General features: G+C 44.6%; 2 protein-coding genes across 8 annotated transcripts in view; one reads left to right on the forward strand and one right to left on the reverse strand.

Moving 5' to 3' along the window:
• Nucleotides 1-31: 31 nt before the first annotated feature.
• On the reverse strand, nucleotides 32-15,965 carry LOC101833825 (short transient receptor potential channel 2). 7 transcript variants are annotated; one of them, XM_040757547.1, is made up of 12 exons: nucleotides 15,693-15,964; nucleotides 15,329-15,491; nucleotides 12,985-13,123; nucleotides 9,911-10,052; nucleotides 7,882-8,037; nucleotides 6,309-6,487; nucleotides 5,663-5,788; nucleotides 4,208-4,293; nucleotides 3,839-4,011; nucleotides 2,317-2,389; nucleotides 1,304-1,431; nucleotides 32-631 (listed from the first exon to the last, which is right to left on the reverse strand). In XM_040757547.1, the coding sequence occupies exons 3-12, from the start codon at nucleotides 13,027-13,029 to the stop codon at nucleotides 399-401; spliced, it is 1,341 nt and encodes a 446-aa protein (XP_040613481.1). In that variant the 5' UTR covers nucleotides 13,030-13,123; nucleotides 15,329-15,491; nucleotides 15,693-15,964; the 3' UTR covers nucleotides 32-398. The 7 variants fall into 7 exon arrangements, with proteins under 7 accessions (XP_040613481.1, XP_040613479.1, XP_040613480.1 ...); XM_040757545.1 differs by having other exon boundaries at nucleotides 15,679-15,964; XM_040757546.1 differs by lacking the exon at nucleotides 15,329-15,491.
• The window catches only part of Rnf121 (ring finger protein 121), a 68,710-nt gene continuing 64,696 nt past the window's right edge, over nucleotides 12,143-16,156 (forward strand). The window contains exon 1 of the mRNA XM_040757561.1: nucleotides 12,143-12,184. Coding sequence (XP_040613495.1) covers nucleotides 12,158-12,184 — 27 coding nt within the window. The 5' untranslated portion in view covers nucleotides 12,143-12,157. The remainder of the gene's footprint in view (nucleotides 12,185-16,156) is intronic.

A 16,156-nucleotide genomic window follows, 5' to 3' on the forward strand; every position in this document is an offset into this window, starting at 1 on the left:
CTGTTAGTTTCATGTTCAAAACTCACGCATCTTCCCAGAACACCATCGGACTTTATTATTTCCAGTCCACATTTTCTTTCTAAGCCTCAGTTTTCCTTTCAGGAAAATGGGCACGAGGATAAGTACCATTCACCGAGGAAAACACATTTTAGATAGTGTCCTAAGGCCTTGGAGAGATCACCAATTCTACCAAAGAAGTTCCAAGGGGAAATTGTCCTTCTGAGAATTGGGTACCATAGTGACAAAGCCTTGACAACCAGGAATCGGGAACAAGCTGGTCCAGAAGTGTCCTCAGGCAGGCAGAGTTCTGGTAATAGGTGAAGGGAGAACCAACCCTTCTCAGTCACAAGAGACCTATTCCCCAGGCTCCACGTAAAGGGTCAACAGAACTTCATGGCTCAGGCTGGAAAAACTTCCCCACACATGCTGGCATGCTCTTCTATTTCTCTTGCTGAGAACTGTAACTCACAAATAGGGCACTGCACCCAGGAAGGCGCTGGTGAGCTCTCTGGGGAGGACACCCACAGCACAGACTGCGAGGAAGATGAAGAAGAGGGAGAAGCTGGAGGCGGTGGGGAGCTCTCTCCACAAGTGGCAGCATGCAAAGGAAGTGTCTCCGTGCTGAAGGAGCCTAAGAAGGAGGAGGACATAAACAAAATGGGACTGGTTCCCAGGCAAGCTGCCACCCGAGATACTGAAGGAGGACCTGCTGCAGCTGCCTGTGTGGGAAATCTCCCACACACCAAGAGACACTATCATGTATCTGCCAAGCACTCATCAGACATTTACTATGCGCCCGACAGTATGCTAGATGCCGAGGGATGTGGATGTGCTCACAGAATGTTGAGTCTACTGGAAAAGGCCAGTTATGAGCACAAAGAACATTGCCACCAGACCAGGACAAATCAAAACTGTGTTTGGTGTGTGCATCATATACACTTACAGAAGCCAGAGGGTGACATTAGCTATCTTCTCGCTTCTCCACCTTAGTTTTCGAGACAGGGTCTCCTGCTGTACCTGGAGCGAACTAGTTATCTAGACTGACTGGCCAGTGACGCCCAGGAGTCTGTCTATCTGTCTATGTCTGCACCTCTAGCCTGGAGTTACAGACATGGGCTGCCACACCCAGCTTTTACATGGGTGCTGGGGATATAAACTCAGGTCCTCATAGTTGTGTAACAAGTGTTTAACCCACTCAGCCATCTCCCCAGGCTCTACCAAATATTTCTGCCAGTACCCACAGACCTCCTCCTGTCTTCCTCAATGAAAGCCTAGTCTTCACAGAGAAGTCAGTGCAGCTCACCTGTACAAATGGGACATTGTCCAGTGGCCTGGACACCATCGTCATTTTTGGTCTCAGGTCGGTGCTGTCTTTGCTTTGCTCTTGCTGCCCTGCTCCTATTTGGCTGAGAACTTGAGTCGGACAATGGTCTGTGGGAAAGAACAGTTTAAGGCCAGCTATCAGGGAGAGACCACAAAGGCTGAAGGAACACAGAATCCAGCCCAGAAGCATGTGGACGAGAGTGGAAGCAGTAACTGGGTCAGAGTCCTTGTTTTCCCACTTGATACGACACATTAGAGGGAGGGAGGGAGCCTTCGAGCATCTGACAACAGGGCTTCTATCACTGTCCTCCGTTTTAGAAATTACTTCATTTTGAGAGAGGGTTTTACCATGTAGCTCTGCATGGTCTAGAACTTGTTGCAGACCAGGCTTTCCCAGAACTCACAGAGATCTGCCTGTCTCTGCCTTCCAAATCCTGGGATTAAAGGAAAGGAATATGCCTTCATGCCTGGCACTTTTTAAATTTTAAAACTGAGATACTGCATACATAACATAAAATTGGAAGCATGGATTAAGGATACTTCCAAACTGAGTAACTACAACTACTTCCAGAACATTTTTATCAGTCCCCAAAGAAACTCCAAATGCATCTTAGTCACTCCCCATTCTTCTGTCTGTCCTCATAGACACCAGCAACCACTACTTTCAGGCTAGCCTGAAACTTGCTTTATATCCCAGTAGTCCATGTGGTCAAACTTGCAACCTTCCTGCCCTGGTCTCCAGGTGCTAGGATTACAGGCCTGAGACATAAGATTTGCATTTTGATCAGATGCAGTGTATACATTGTCTTATGCTGGTTCACTATGGGGCCAATTTCTGCCTATCTCTAAGTTTGATGACATATAGAAAAGGACATCTTTCTCCTTGATTGTAGTCTAAGAGAACAAGACCCAGATTGCCCAGGCCTAACTGAAGAAAGAGTGAGGAGAGCTTTGGAGAGTACTGAGGTCTAGAGGTGATGGCTGCCTGCCTACCTCTGGTCCTGCAATTTCCTTCTCTTCCTTCTGCCCACATCACTCTTCTTGTTTTGTTCTTCTGCCCTGGGCTCTGCATTAGAAATGCTTATTAGTTATTTCTCGTCACATCACACATGGTGACACATGCCTGTAGTCCCAACCCTCAGGATGCTGAGACTGGAGGACAGTAAGTTCAAGAACAACTTGGGATGAATAATGAGACCTTTTCTTGAAAAACAAAAATCAAAACAAACAATCTGGCTATTTACAAAAGGCTTCTACATTTTAAGTTTTCTTTTGAGATATTTTTTCTATCTTCTTTGCCTGCTTAGTTTTTCTCATTCAAGTCTGAGATGAAATGGTTATTCCTACGAGGCCTTTCTGACTGAAATTTTGTCATTCTATCATCTGTTCTTTCAAAGTATTTATCACAGTTTAGCTTTAGAATTCCTTTTGTGACATAGACATGCATCCCTTCATTAAGATATGAGCATTGCTATTTTATTTATTATAGTATCTCAGGCACCATACATGGGTAGCACATACAGATATTCAATAGATACATGTTAAATGAACAGTAACAAAAACCAACAGTCACCATTTACCTCTTTATTTAGAATTTCAGACATTCTTGGTACAGCTGAATGTATTTCAAAGTGCTTACATAATCTTTGTACCTTTATCAATAGTAGATATTCTTTTTTTTTTAAGGTTTTTACGAGTCAGGGTCTCGAAAAACGAAAAACAAACAAACAAAAAAAGTTTGGTTTCTTTTCAGACTCCTCTTAAATTGTAGACCTTTATCCTTACAGACTGTTTGTACTGAGGGCCTCTCTGAGTGTGGATGGTATCTAGTAGCAAATGGCACAGCATCTGTGCATGTGTTGCAAAAAGCCATGACTTCACTAGGATGTGGGAGCACATGTCTTCAATCCCAGCACTTGGGAGGCAGAGGCAGGTAGACAGGTATCTTTGAGCTCCAGGCCAGCTAAGAGTTACATGGTGAGACCTTGTCTCAAAGAAGAATAAAAAAAAGCTATGACTTTTGGCTGGCACTCTTCTTCCCTTTTGTTTGTCATTGATGGAACAAATGCCATAGTGTGAGATACTGACTCTCCAACCTCTGCAAATGAGCGGGGATAGCATCCTTTCCAGAAGGGCCCGGAGACACTGCAGTCATTTCTTTTTCTTTTCTGAGACAGGGCCTCATGGGATTCAGGCTGGCTGGGCTCTATGTAGCTGAGAATGACCCTGACTACTGATTCCTCTGCCTCCTTCACTCCCCAGGCTTTGGGATTGAGGTATTCACTAGCATTGTCTTTCTGACAAGATCACTGAATACCAACATTGCAATAAACTAAAGTATTATTTGGTTTAACCCCTTTCCTATGAACAAGACAAGGATTCCTGATTCCTAGGCCAGTGTTCTTTCAATTAGTATATATTTTTTTCCCTTTCACTTGAAAAGAGCCATCCCAGTACAGGGCCAGGGAGGAAAGACAGTGTCAGGCACAGCAAAGAACAGATCTTGGAGCCTCACCTGCACTCTTTGGATGACTGGGACTTGGTTCCCCATAGCTGTTCTTTGGGCTTACCACACTCGCTGGAGGTGCCTTATGGGCAGCAGAGAGCACCATGCGGGCTGCCCGCCCCAGAGGTCCTGGTTGCAACTGTTTCAGCATACCCTTGAGCTCTGAAATTTCCTTGGTGCTCCTGCAGAGAAACAGTACTTTGTTTCACTCAGAATGCAAACATTATTTTATTTATTCAAACCAAGAAAGACTGTCCGCTATCCTGACTGATATGTAAGACCTTAAGTGATTAATCAGGAGACCATAAGACGGGTTTTTGTGCCCCTGAGCTATGTGGTCTTTCCCTTACAGGAGAAATATCAACAACAGGTACATACGTCTGGGGACCTGGGAAGAATGTCCTCTGGATAGAAGGATTTGTCAGCCAAGGCTTAGGATCAGACTCCAGGGTATCAGAAGAGCTCTGAGGAGAAAATGGAGAAGTAAATACCCGGATACACCAGCAGGGGACACTGCTGCCTAGGAACACAATGTGATTATAAGTATCTGCAGTAACTTTTACAGGGTGCATTTGCTGGTGTGAGCAATCTGTGATACCTTGATTTCGTATGCTGAGGGTTTTATCACCATCAGAAGGGTCCTGGGAGTAAAAGAATCCACAATATTGGGTAAAAAAAGTCTATGGGGACTGATGGAATGTGCAAACTTTTGAGTTTGTTTGTTTCTTGTTTTTTTTTTTTTTTTAAAGATTTATTTATTACATATACAGTGTTCTGCCTACAGGCTGGAAGAGGGCACCAGTATGAATTGTAGATGGCTGTGAGCCACCATGTGGTTGCTGGGAAATGAACTCAGAACCCCTGGAAGAGCAGGAGTCAGTGCTCTTAACCTCTGAGCCATCTCTCTAGGCACCTTTTTTGGTTTTTCAAGACAGGGTTTCTCTGTGGCTTTGGAGGCTGTCCTGGAACTAGCTCTTGTAGACCAGGCTGGTCTTGAACTCACATATGCCTGCCTCTGCCTCCTGAGTGCTGGGATTAAAGGCTTGCGCCATCACCGCCCAGTTCAGTTTGTTTCTTGTAAACCTTAAAAATATATATCTATATCATACTTTAAATTTGTGTATAAATAAATTTTTAAAAAATGATTTATTTTATATGTGCTGGTATTTTGCATGCGTGTCTGTGTGAGGATGTTAGATCCCCTGGAACGACAGACAGTTGTGAGCTGCCATGTGGGTGCTGGGAATTGAACTTGGGCCCTCTGGAAGAGCTGCCACTGCTCTTAACCACTAAGCCATCTCTCCAGTCCCTAAAGTAAATTTTTATAGGTCTAAATTAGAAAGTTCAAGTCCAGCTACAGAGCAAGTTCTTGCCTAAAAAAGAAAAAAGAAAAAGCTGGGTGGTGATGGCATGCAACTTTAATCCCAGTACTGGGGAAGGAGAGGCAGGAGGATCTCTGCGAGTCTGAGGCCAGCCTGATCTACAGTGAGAGTTCCAGAAAGGACAGCCAGTGTTATGCAGAGAAACCCTATCTCAAAACAAAAGCAAAAAGAAAACTCATGAGAGATCCACCTGCCTCTGCCTCTCAAGTGCTTGGATTGATGACAGAGCCAGGTATATAATATAAATATACAGAGGGCTTTGCAAGGCAATGAGTCAGAGAGCAATGTCAGAGGGGCTGCAAGGGAGACTTGGGTCTTTCAAGTGCTCAAAATGATGCTCTCTGCAAACCCAGAAATAACATATGAGGTTTAGTTGAGAGTCCAAAAGAATTTCAATATAGCTAAAGAACAAATGACAGCTTTGTGTAGAGTGAATTCAAGGCTCACTTACATCTCTGCCAAGTAAAAGAAGAAAAAGGGGTTTATTCCACAAGTCCAGGGTGTTATGTTCAAAGGAAACTTCAATTCCCCAAACTCCAAAAGGCAGATGAATATTCAGAAACAGGCTCAACCCGGACTGCAGGAGGATTTGCGGCAGTTAGACAAAAGCCAGCATTCCTCAGGAACTTATAAAGTCAGTTCTCTTCAGCCAAAAAGAGTTATTTCCCTTATCACTGGCAGAAGGTACAAAAGGCTACCTGTGCTGCCTACAACACACCAAGTGCATGCTGTCCTCTATGCTCCCTCAGTTCCAGGAATCCACGCCAGTACCCTGCCTTTCTCACCTCCTCCCTACCCCAAACTTGCTCTAGCTCACAGGCTTCCCTCCCCCAGCTACCCATTCTCCTTATAACTAACTCTGCTGTTCTTGCTGTGTGAGCACCTCTGGCCGCTCTTTCTCATATCTACAATCACAACCTTCCTGTTAACCATACCATGGGAAGGACATGCATAGTTTATTCACAGGGAAGCTTATATTCTTTCTCTTTCTGTGTTTACTTTTCTCCAATCAAGCATCAGGCTCTAACTAGGAACTGAAAAGAAGAAAAAAAACAAAACGAAACAAAACTAAATCCTTGCTCTACTATTGAACATACCTGGTTCAGTCCAGAGCCCCCAGGGGCAGAGAGATCCATCACAGGGCCAGCTGAGTGGTCCAGAGAGGAACGCACCCGCAGGAAGGCCAGGCCAAAGGACTGATGGCGTGTGAAAGGTTGTGAGCAGGTCAGTCGAAGTCGATCCCATGATTCTCCTGAGGCTGGAGTCAGGAAATCACCTCAAGGAAGAAGGAGAAAAAGGAGGGGGCTGGAGAGATGGCTCGGTAGTTAAGAGCGCTTGTTACTCCTGCAGAGGACCAGAGTTCAGTTGTCCCAGCACCCATGTCAGGTGGTTTACAACTGCCTGGAACTCTAGCTCCAAGGGATCTCACTCCTCTTCTGGCTTCCTCAGGCATCAGTACTCACGTGTACATATACACACCCCTCCCATATATACATGAGTAAAAACTAAGAATAAATATTTAATAAGGAGAGACGGGGAGGGAAAGAGAAAGAGACAGAAAGAGAAAGCTGAGCATGGAAGTAATCTCAGAAAGCAGATCAGGAGCTCAAGGCAACTTTGAAGTCTGCTTAGGCTACATGAGACCCTAGCGAGAGGGAGGAAGGAAGAGAGGGAGAGGGACATGTGTGTTGTCATGCACTCTGGCACAGGCTTAAGCAGTAGAGAGGAAATGTGCTGCATCGACAGTTACCAGTGGGGAGGCAGGACGGGAGAAAGTCCAAAACTGAAGGGAGACAAGACAGGGCCACACAGGTCAACACCAGTAGGAGGAAGAATGGAGACAGATCACCAGTACATATCCTTTCCAGCCTCGTTTCTTGTCTTCCAGCCACCCCTCCATCAGTTTCATACCAGCCTCTGCCTCTCAAACCAAGAGACTGTGATCTCCCTCACACCACTACACTCTATGCAGCCATTCACAGCATCCAACACCAATAGCACAAACTTTGACTCTTAACATTATCCAGTCGGCATATCATCCCCTGTATCTCACATAAACGCTTCCAAAACTGTACTCTTCCTTTACAACAAGGAAAATACTGCCAATTTAAACACAGATTAACAGATTGCAATCTCCTAGAGGAATCACATCTTGGGCAACTGTTACAGTGCTCAGTGAGTATAGAGATTTGAATAAGCAGAATTCATGAAACACTCTACATTATATAAATGAAACCAGTATACACAAAAATTTATTCTATACTTTTTTCTTTTTTATAGTGCTAGAGATTAAATAAAATAGGGATCAAGTAAAAGCAGCAATCACTGGGTGTGGTGGCCTATGCCTGCAATTCTAATACCTGGAAAGCTAAGGCAGTTCATATTTAAGGTTAGCCTGGGCTTCACATTGAGACCCTGTCTCAACAACCTAAGCCATGATAAAATATCAGGCAACAACAAGTTACAGGAAATATAAATCGTAGCTCAAAAATACCCCCCGACATCCTGACCAGGTGGAACTCACACACAAGTATTAGCTTACTCTGGTCTCCTAACAGATGGAGCTGAGTGCAGGCTCCTCCCATAATCTGTACACAGCAGCCCTTAGACCAAACTCTACACAGCATCTGTCCTTGGAAAAGCCCCCACATCTGCTTTTGCCCTCTTTACCATCTTTAAACATCCGGACCCCTGAGCGGTTCTTCCCCTCTTTTGAATCAGCGAGGGACATGAGCATGGTTGCAGGGAGGAGGGTGACGAAAGGTCTGTCCAGGGGCCAGGAAGAACGACCCACATCAATCTGTAGGAAAGCACAGCCACAGTTACCTGGGGACAAAAAATGGAAAGAAGGATGACAATGAGAATGACCATATTGGGTGGGAAGGGGACACTCCACTCTAGAGCCAATCAGAAGCCACAAAGTTTTGGCAACATGTGGAGTCACACAGGGGGCCACCCATTAGAATGGAATGAAACCCTAGTCCATTAAATGACAGTGGAGGCTCACCATGGTCACCACAGTCTGAAACCTGCCCTGGGAATCGCTGCTAAGGAATCCAATATCTTTCTGTCCTGAGAAAGCAAAGACAGTGGTCTCTCTAACCATTCTTTTTTTTTTGGGGGGGGGGGGAAGGTTTGGAGACAGTGTTTCTCAGTGGCTTTGGAGGCTGTCCTGGAACTCACTCTGTAGACCAGGCTGGTCTTGAACTCACAGAGATCCACCTGCCTCTGCCTCCCAAGTGCTGGGATTAAAGGTGTGCGTCACCACCACCTAGCCTGTAACCATTCTTTAGTCTAGAGAATTCTAAGGCCAACTTTTTTTTTTTTTTGAGACGGTCTTACTATGTAGCCTTAGCTGGCCTGGAGTTCACTTATGTAGACCAGAATGGTCTCAAACTCAAGAGATCTGCCTACTGCAGTCTCTTAAGTGCTGGGATTAAAGAGATGTGCCATCACACCTGGCATCAACTTTTGAAATCTAGAAACTCCTATGCACAGTGTACTTTTCAGTATCCTCCTGACACTGATCTTTAGAGTTGATAAGGATTCTATTTGTTGGTATTGATTATTATGTCAGTGCCCTAAGGCTGTCCTTGAATTTGCTTTGTAGACCAGGCTGACCTCAAACTCAGAGATCTTTCTGCCTCCCAAGCACTGGGACCAGGGGTGTGTACCACCACTGCTAGGCTGGAGGCATTTTTAAAGTTGAGGTTTCCTCCTCTCAGATGACACAAAAGTATGTAGCACATCAGTGATCCCCTGGGAGCCTCCCAACGCTGAGATTATAGGGACCGTGTCACCATAATTGGCTTTGTATATGTATGTGAGTTTTATGTGAGTAGAAGCCAGATGACAGCTTCAAGCATGAGCCCTCACCTTCTACCTTGTTTGAGGCAGGCTGTCTCTGTGTTCCCTGCTGTGTTAGCATACTAGCTTGTCCATGGACTTTTCTGATTCCTGTCTCACAGGAGTATTGGGATTACAAATGTGTATTATCCCATCTGGTTCTTCGTGGATTCTGTGGATGCAAACTTAGATCCTTACACTTGCATGGCAACTGCACTACCACTGAGCTTTCTCCCTAGCTCATGCCAAGCTGTAAATGTGGATTCTAGGGCTGGAGAGATGGCTTGGGGATTAAGAGTGCTGCCTGCCTATTCCAGAGGTCCCGAGTTCAATTCCCAGCAACTACATGGTGGCTCACAGCCATCTGTGATGAGATCTGGTGCTCTTTTCTGACCTACAGGCACGAATGCAGACAGAACACTGAATACATAATGAACAAATGGAAGCAGTCAGGCGGATCTCTGAGTTCGAGACCAGCCTGGTCTACAGAGCTAGTTCCAGGATAGGCTCCAACGCCACAGAGAAACCCTGTCTCAAAAAAAGCAAAACAACAACAACAAACAAAGTGGGTTCTGGGAATCAGATGCAGTCCTTATGTACTAGGCAAGGTCTTTACCAACTGAGCTAGAGCCTCTGCTCCACATCGCATTCACTATGAATGAAGACCCTGGAGTTCTCCAACACCAGACCTTCTTCAAGGGCAAAAACCACACTTTCCCTTCCCACCTAGACAAGGCTTACTCCAGAAAGCTACTCAGTCAGAATGAACTGAGACAGTTGAGGGCAGTGGTTCCAGTCATGTGACTCTTGTGTTTCCTTTCAGAGGCCCCAAAGGCCCTGAGGCGTCACTCACCGACATCGATGTAACTGATGGGGACCACCCTCTCCAGCTGAAGCTCCACTCTCAGCTGGCCACTCTTGTCCCGGGGACAGCTGAGCCAGGGTCCCCTATGACTGTCTGGGTTCAGCAGGTTCTCCACAGGATACTTGGGATCCTACAATAGAGAGAGGAAGACAAGAATCAAGGTTTCTGAGTTCACAGGGAAAAAGGGGTACCTCAGAATAAGGGACATCCACAATCCCATCTGCTGGGCACCTGGACCACCCACAGGAGCTTAGCCTCACTCATGCGGCAGACACATTTACTTCTGCCTCACTCACCACACTACCTCATTTACTCCTGTTATTTCTCCGTAGTTAAGAGATAAACTGAAGCTCATAGGGCTTCAAAGCTCACCCAAGACTCTAGGCTAAATAACTAAACAAAGCAGAACCCCAGATTTCTAAAACTCAAGCTTTTAACACTACACTACATTTAGTTCTTCATTCATAAGACTTTTACACAGACATCTATTTTTTCTTTTTAAATTATTCTTCTCTCATATGCTACACCCCGACCACTGTTTCCCCGCCTTCCTCTCCTCCAGTCCCTCCCCGGCACCCTCCTTCTCCCCCACACCCACTCCTCCACCATTTCCCTTTAGAAAAGGGCAGGTCTCCCAGAGATATCAACCCAACATGGCATATCAAGTTACAACAAGACTAGGCACATCCCTTCATATTAAATCTGGACCAGGCGATCCAGCAGGAGGAAAAGGGTCTCAAAAATCAGGCAAAGGAGCCAGCAACAGCCCCATTCCCGCTGTCAGGAGTTCCACAAGAGGACCACGCTACACAGCCATTATCATGTACACACACGACCTAGGTCAGACCCATATTGGCTCCTTGATTGTTGGTTCAGTCTCTACAAAGACATTTATTTATTTTTAAAAGATTTATTTATTTATTATGTATATACAGTGTTTAGTCTGCATGTTTGACTGTACACCAGAAGAGGGCATCAGATCTCATCATAGGTGGATATGAACATGTTCTCGTGGGGAGTTGAACTCTAGACCTCTGGAAGAGTAGCCAGTGCTCTTAACCTCTGATATGATTCTATGAAATAAGTTTTTGTTTATGTAGCCCAGGCTAGCCTGAAACATAAACCCCCATCTGAGGGTCGATACTGTAGATGTACACCACTACAATCAGCTAAAGATTGTATTCTTAATTTACAACTGGTGCTTAGACATAAGTGATTATTCAAAGTCATTGACAGTGACATTTCCATTTAAGAAATCCCAAATTCACTAATGCAAATGAAAATCCTTTTCAGTTGAGCAGCTTTGAGAAAACAAACGACTTTCCTCCTCTGGTTCTACGTTTCTTTATAAATAAAAGGGAAAGCTATATTCAAGGCTTTTGTTTGGATTTTAGAAGCAGGATCTCAAGGATGACCTCCCAGGTTCTAGGATTATAAGCAAGCTTCTCCACCCCAGCTTTGTCCAGTTCTTTCCTTTTTCTTTTTTTTTTTAATGAATATGGGTGTTTTGCTTGCATGTGCCCCCAGAGGCCTGAAAAGGGTTTCAGATCCCCTGGAGCTGGAGTTCTAGATGGTTGTGTCATGTGGGTGCTGGGAATTGAACCAGGGTCCTTTGGAAGACCAGCAACCATTCATAACTGTTGAGCCATCTCTCCAGCCCCAGATTTGACTCATCATTTTTAACCATATTTTTGTTTTGTTTTGTGTTTCGGCAATAAAATCCTTCTTTTAACTGTAATTTCATGTGAGAATATTTTTCTTATAAAATAAAAGTAAAGCTCTAAATAAAATATAGGTTGGGGAGGGAGGCTAAAGACATTCTTTCATCCTTCTCTCCAGCTTCTAGAACAGTCTCTACGGAGACCACAATGTTAGAAGACTGCTAATATTCTCTAAAATTCTATGACAAAGCATTGTGTATGGTGGTATAGGCCTGTAATTCCAGCACTCAGGTGGATCAGGCAGGATGATTTGAGAGTCTAAGGCCAACCTGGGATATACAGTGAGTTCAAGGAGGGCCTGAGCTACATGGCAAGATCTTATCTCAAAAACAAACAAACAAAAACCCCATAAAAGCAAACAATACTCGAACAAAGGTATATACATCTCTGTGAGTTTGAGGTCAGCCTCTTCCATAAAGAGAGTTCTAGGCCTGTCAGGGATATAAAGTGACACTTTGTCTCTAAAAAAAAAAAAAAAAAAAAAAAAGAGAAGAGGGAGAGGAGGAGGAGGACAATGATGACAGTTCAAGCTGACTTTCAGGTAAGGAAGACTAAGACAATTTTTATTTTATCTCATGGGTTAATATAGTAGTTCCTAAGCACCATCTAAGGGGGCTCTCTGAAAAATATGGGGATTAAAAAAATAATTTTACTTTAATTTTATGTATATGAATGTTTTTCCAGGATGCATACATGTGTACCACATACATGTCTGCTGGGTTCCCTGGAACAGGGGTTAAGGATGGTTATGAGCCACCATACAGGTGCAAAGAATTTTGCAAGACAACATGTGCTCTTAAGCACTGAGCCATCTCTCCAGCCCTGTGTGGGGATGCTTCTGACTGTCATAATCACCATGAAGTGTATTGTCATTAGGGCCTGGAAACCAGGGACGCTAAATTCTACCATGCCAATGACACTGCTGTAAAATAGATTTAGCCACCCAAATGTCAACGGGGCTTAGCATCCCTCAAAAAAGATCAGTGTAATGAGAGGAAAAAGAGGGGGTAAATGATGAGGCAAATAACCAGAGGAAAGGGTGGGAAGTCCCTAATATCCCCATGGTAGATTGGCACTGAGCTCATCCAAGAGGGGAATCGTAGAACTTACATAAAGTGAGCATATTTGATGGTGGTAACTATATCCTCATAGGTCAAGTATGGCCTTGAGTGCCTTTGATTAATTTCAATGGCAGTATGACCAAACTGCCCTTCTAGAAACTCTGGTATAGATAGGCCTAGGGTTTTGTCAGCTATCTATAAAACATGGACAAGTCTTCTACAGCTATCCACTCTTTTTAGTCATCAAAAGAAAAGCAATGGTGGCTGGTGACTAATATACCTGGGAGGAAAATGATACTACATGGCTGATCTTCACAGGAGCCATAGGAGGCTACCAGTTTCCTCTTCTGTTACCACGGTGACACTGCCTTTTTTTGCTCTTGGAAGCTTTTGAAAGAACGAGAATCCTCACATTACTCCTAGAGAAAAAAGAAAAAGAACAAAAGTAATATAAGCTACCAATTCCTATTTTTCTGGTAGCAAGAATTATTTACAGAAGTTGGCTCACTTCTCAAGGCCACCATGGGCTTGTAGGAAGCAAATCTGGATCATCCAGAGACATCCCTCCCCAACAACTGAGACAGCCTCAAGGAAACAAAGCAGCAATGGTGCCATAGATCATCTATCTCTATGTCCCTAGGAACCCAGGACACAATAAGGATGGGCAACAAATGTACAAGTCAATACATTATATAGCTCTGCTTTCTCTGTTCAACGAAATGATCCTAAATTAGCTTTTCCTTCCTCCAAGCTGGGTGTGGACAAATGCTTATGGCCCTAGCATTTGGAAGGCTAAGGCAAGAGGACATAAGAGTTTAAGGACAACTTGTGCTACGTAGCAGGTTCATGGCTAGCTTGGGACACACAGCCAGACCCTGATTCAAAAAGAAGTATCCTTGGACCAGTGAGATGGATTAATGCTGTTTTTTGTTTTTTGAGACAGGGTTTATTTGTGTAACCCTGGCTGTCCTGGAACTAGCTTTGTAGACCAGGCTGGTCTCAAATTCACCTGTCTCTGCCTCTCAAGTGCTAGGATTAAAGGTGGGCGCCACCAGGCCTGGCAGCTTGCTCACACAGGTGTATATACTCATGAGGCCACGGTCAATGTCAGGTGTCCTCTATCATTCTCCACTTTACTTTTTGAGACTGGAGCTCTTGTCTCTCTCTTAACCCAGCTCAAAGGCTGGCTGTGTGCTTGCCAGTAAGTCCCCAGGATCCCCTGTCTCTATTTCCCAGTGTTGAGAGTACAGGCACCAGCTGCTATTGGCTTTTTTTTTTTTTTTTGGTGGTGGTGGGGTGTCGAGACAGGGTTTCTCTGTGTAACAGTCCTGGCTATTCTGGAACTCACTTTGTAGATCAGGCTGGCTTCAATCTCATGGAGATCTGCCTGCCTCTGCCTCCAAAGTGCTGAGATCAAAGGTGTGTGCCACCAAAGCTGGCCAAGGCTGAAAATTTAAATATATGCAAAAATACACAGAAAATAAATTAACTCTTATGTGTTCATCATTCATGGTCAATAATCCTCTGGCAACAGGTGTTTTAAAGGTATGTGACCATTTTTAGGTTGGGGGGTCTCTCAAGATTCTTTTTATTTCTTGAGACAGGATCTTTTTTTTTTTTTTTTTTGGTTTTTTTTGAGACAGGGTTTCTCTGTATTGTTTTGAGGCTGTCAGTCCAGCCCGGCCTCGAACTCACAGAAATCCGCCTGCCTCTGCTTCCCGAGTGCTGGGATTAAAGGCGTGCGCCACCACCACCCCGCCGAGACAGGATCTTGCTACAGGACCTTGTATCTGCTATGCAGCCCAAGCTGGACAAAAATTTTTTTTTAATTAAACTTCTTTTTTTACATTTGTTTTGTGTGTGGGTGGATGGGCACATACACGCAGGTATCAGAGGACAGCTCGCAGGGGTCAAATCTCCTCCTTCCCACAGTGCGTCCTGGGGATGCGATGCCTGCCACTAGGCTTGGTGGCAACTGCCTTCTCCCGCTGAGCTGTCTTTTCTCCCCCCAAAGGATTAACAGTTTATGCTTTGAGTATTTTGCCTGCATATATATCTATAGACTACATGTGTGCTTGGTGCTGGAGGAAGCCAGAAGAGGGTGTTGGCTCTCCTGCAACTGTAGTTACAGATGATTGGGAACTGCCATCTAGGTGCTGGGAACTGAACCCCGCTCTCCGGCAAAGCAGCGAGTGTTCTTAATCTGTGAGTCATCTTGTTGGCTCCTAAGAAGTTATTTTTTGAGCTGAAGTTCTGACTATGGTGTTCAGCCCAACCCTGAACCCCAGATCCTTCTGCCTCAGCCTCCCAAATGTTGGGATCTCAGGCATGAGCCATCATGTTCATGCCAGGGTGGTCTTGAACTCCTGGGATCAAGTTACTTTGCCCAAGAACAACATGTACCATCAAACCTGAATTTTTCTTCAAATATTCTCCCTGAAAATATGAGTCCATGAATCCTGATACATTCATGGCCATAATGGCTTTTTACTTTATTCATCACCAAGGTTTTCTTTCTATTTTTTCATGCTATTGATCCTACTTGGAATACTTACTCTCTTTACAACTTGTTTAACCTATTTTATTTTGATGTTCAAATGTTTCACAAACACACACATACACACCTATCTTAATCAGTTCACGGTAACTGCTCCTTCCGGCCAATTCTCACTTAGTATTTAACAAAGTGTCTCCTCATGTAGTAACTATACGGTTATGCCTTATGTCTCTTGACAAGATTGTGAGCTCCTGAAGAACAGGATTTTTGTTTGACTCATTCTTAAATATCTAATGTAGGAGGGAGAAAACACACAGATGATTAGCAATTATTTGCTCATTGAGGTCCGCCAGGTTCTGCAGCTCTCAGTCCCTTTGAGGAGTAAGACCTCGGAATGGGTTGCTCTGTTCATTTGTTGATGTTGGCCACCCTCCTCCCTTTCAGCTCCTCCAATAGACAAATCCCAACGCCTCTCACCCGCGTCCATGCACCTTAAGAAGTCGGGGCAGCTTCAGCTCCTGGGCGCCAATCTTATTCTCCCGCCAATTCTGTCGGTGACCTCCGCCTTGTGGCCAAAGCGCCAGCCTGCCTACTGCAGCTCAGAAAGGCGTTTTGAGGCTTAAAGAAGCAGCTATTTCTGAAAGATGGCTCCCACAGGCAAGGCAGCAGTTACTCATCTAAAACCAACAAAAATCCCCCCAAGCTTGGGTTTTTAGTGTATATTTTTATTCACCACACACTCTTCCGGTAGAGGGCGGGATTTAAACTTCCGGGTTGGGCTTGATGCAGCATGGGAAATGTAGTTCTAAGTGTACACGCGTCCCTGTCCCTAGCCCAAGCGAGGGAGCGTCGCGAAATTAGCGCATTCAGGGACTCTCATTTTCTGCTCTCCACAGTGACGACTGGTGAACTGTTTACACCAAAATAGTACAAGAACAGATTTTCTCTTTCCGAG

This window comes from Mesocricetus auratus, unplaced genomic scaffold, assembly GCF_017639785.1.
Source record: "Mesocricetus auratus isolate SY011 unplaced genomic scaffold, BCM_Maur_2.0 Super-Scaffold_4256, whole genome shotgun sequence".
NCBI lineage: Eukaryota > Metazoa > Chordata > Mammalia > Rodentia > Cricetidae > Mesocricetus > Mesocricetus auratus.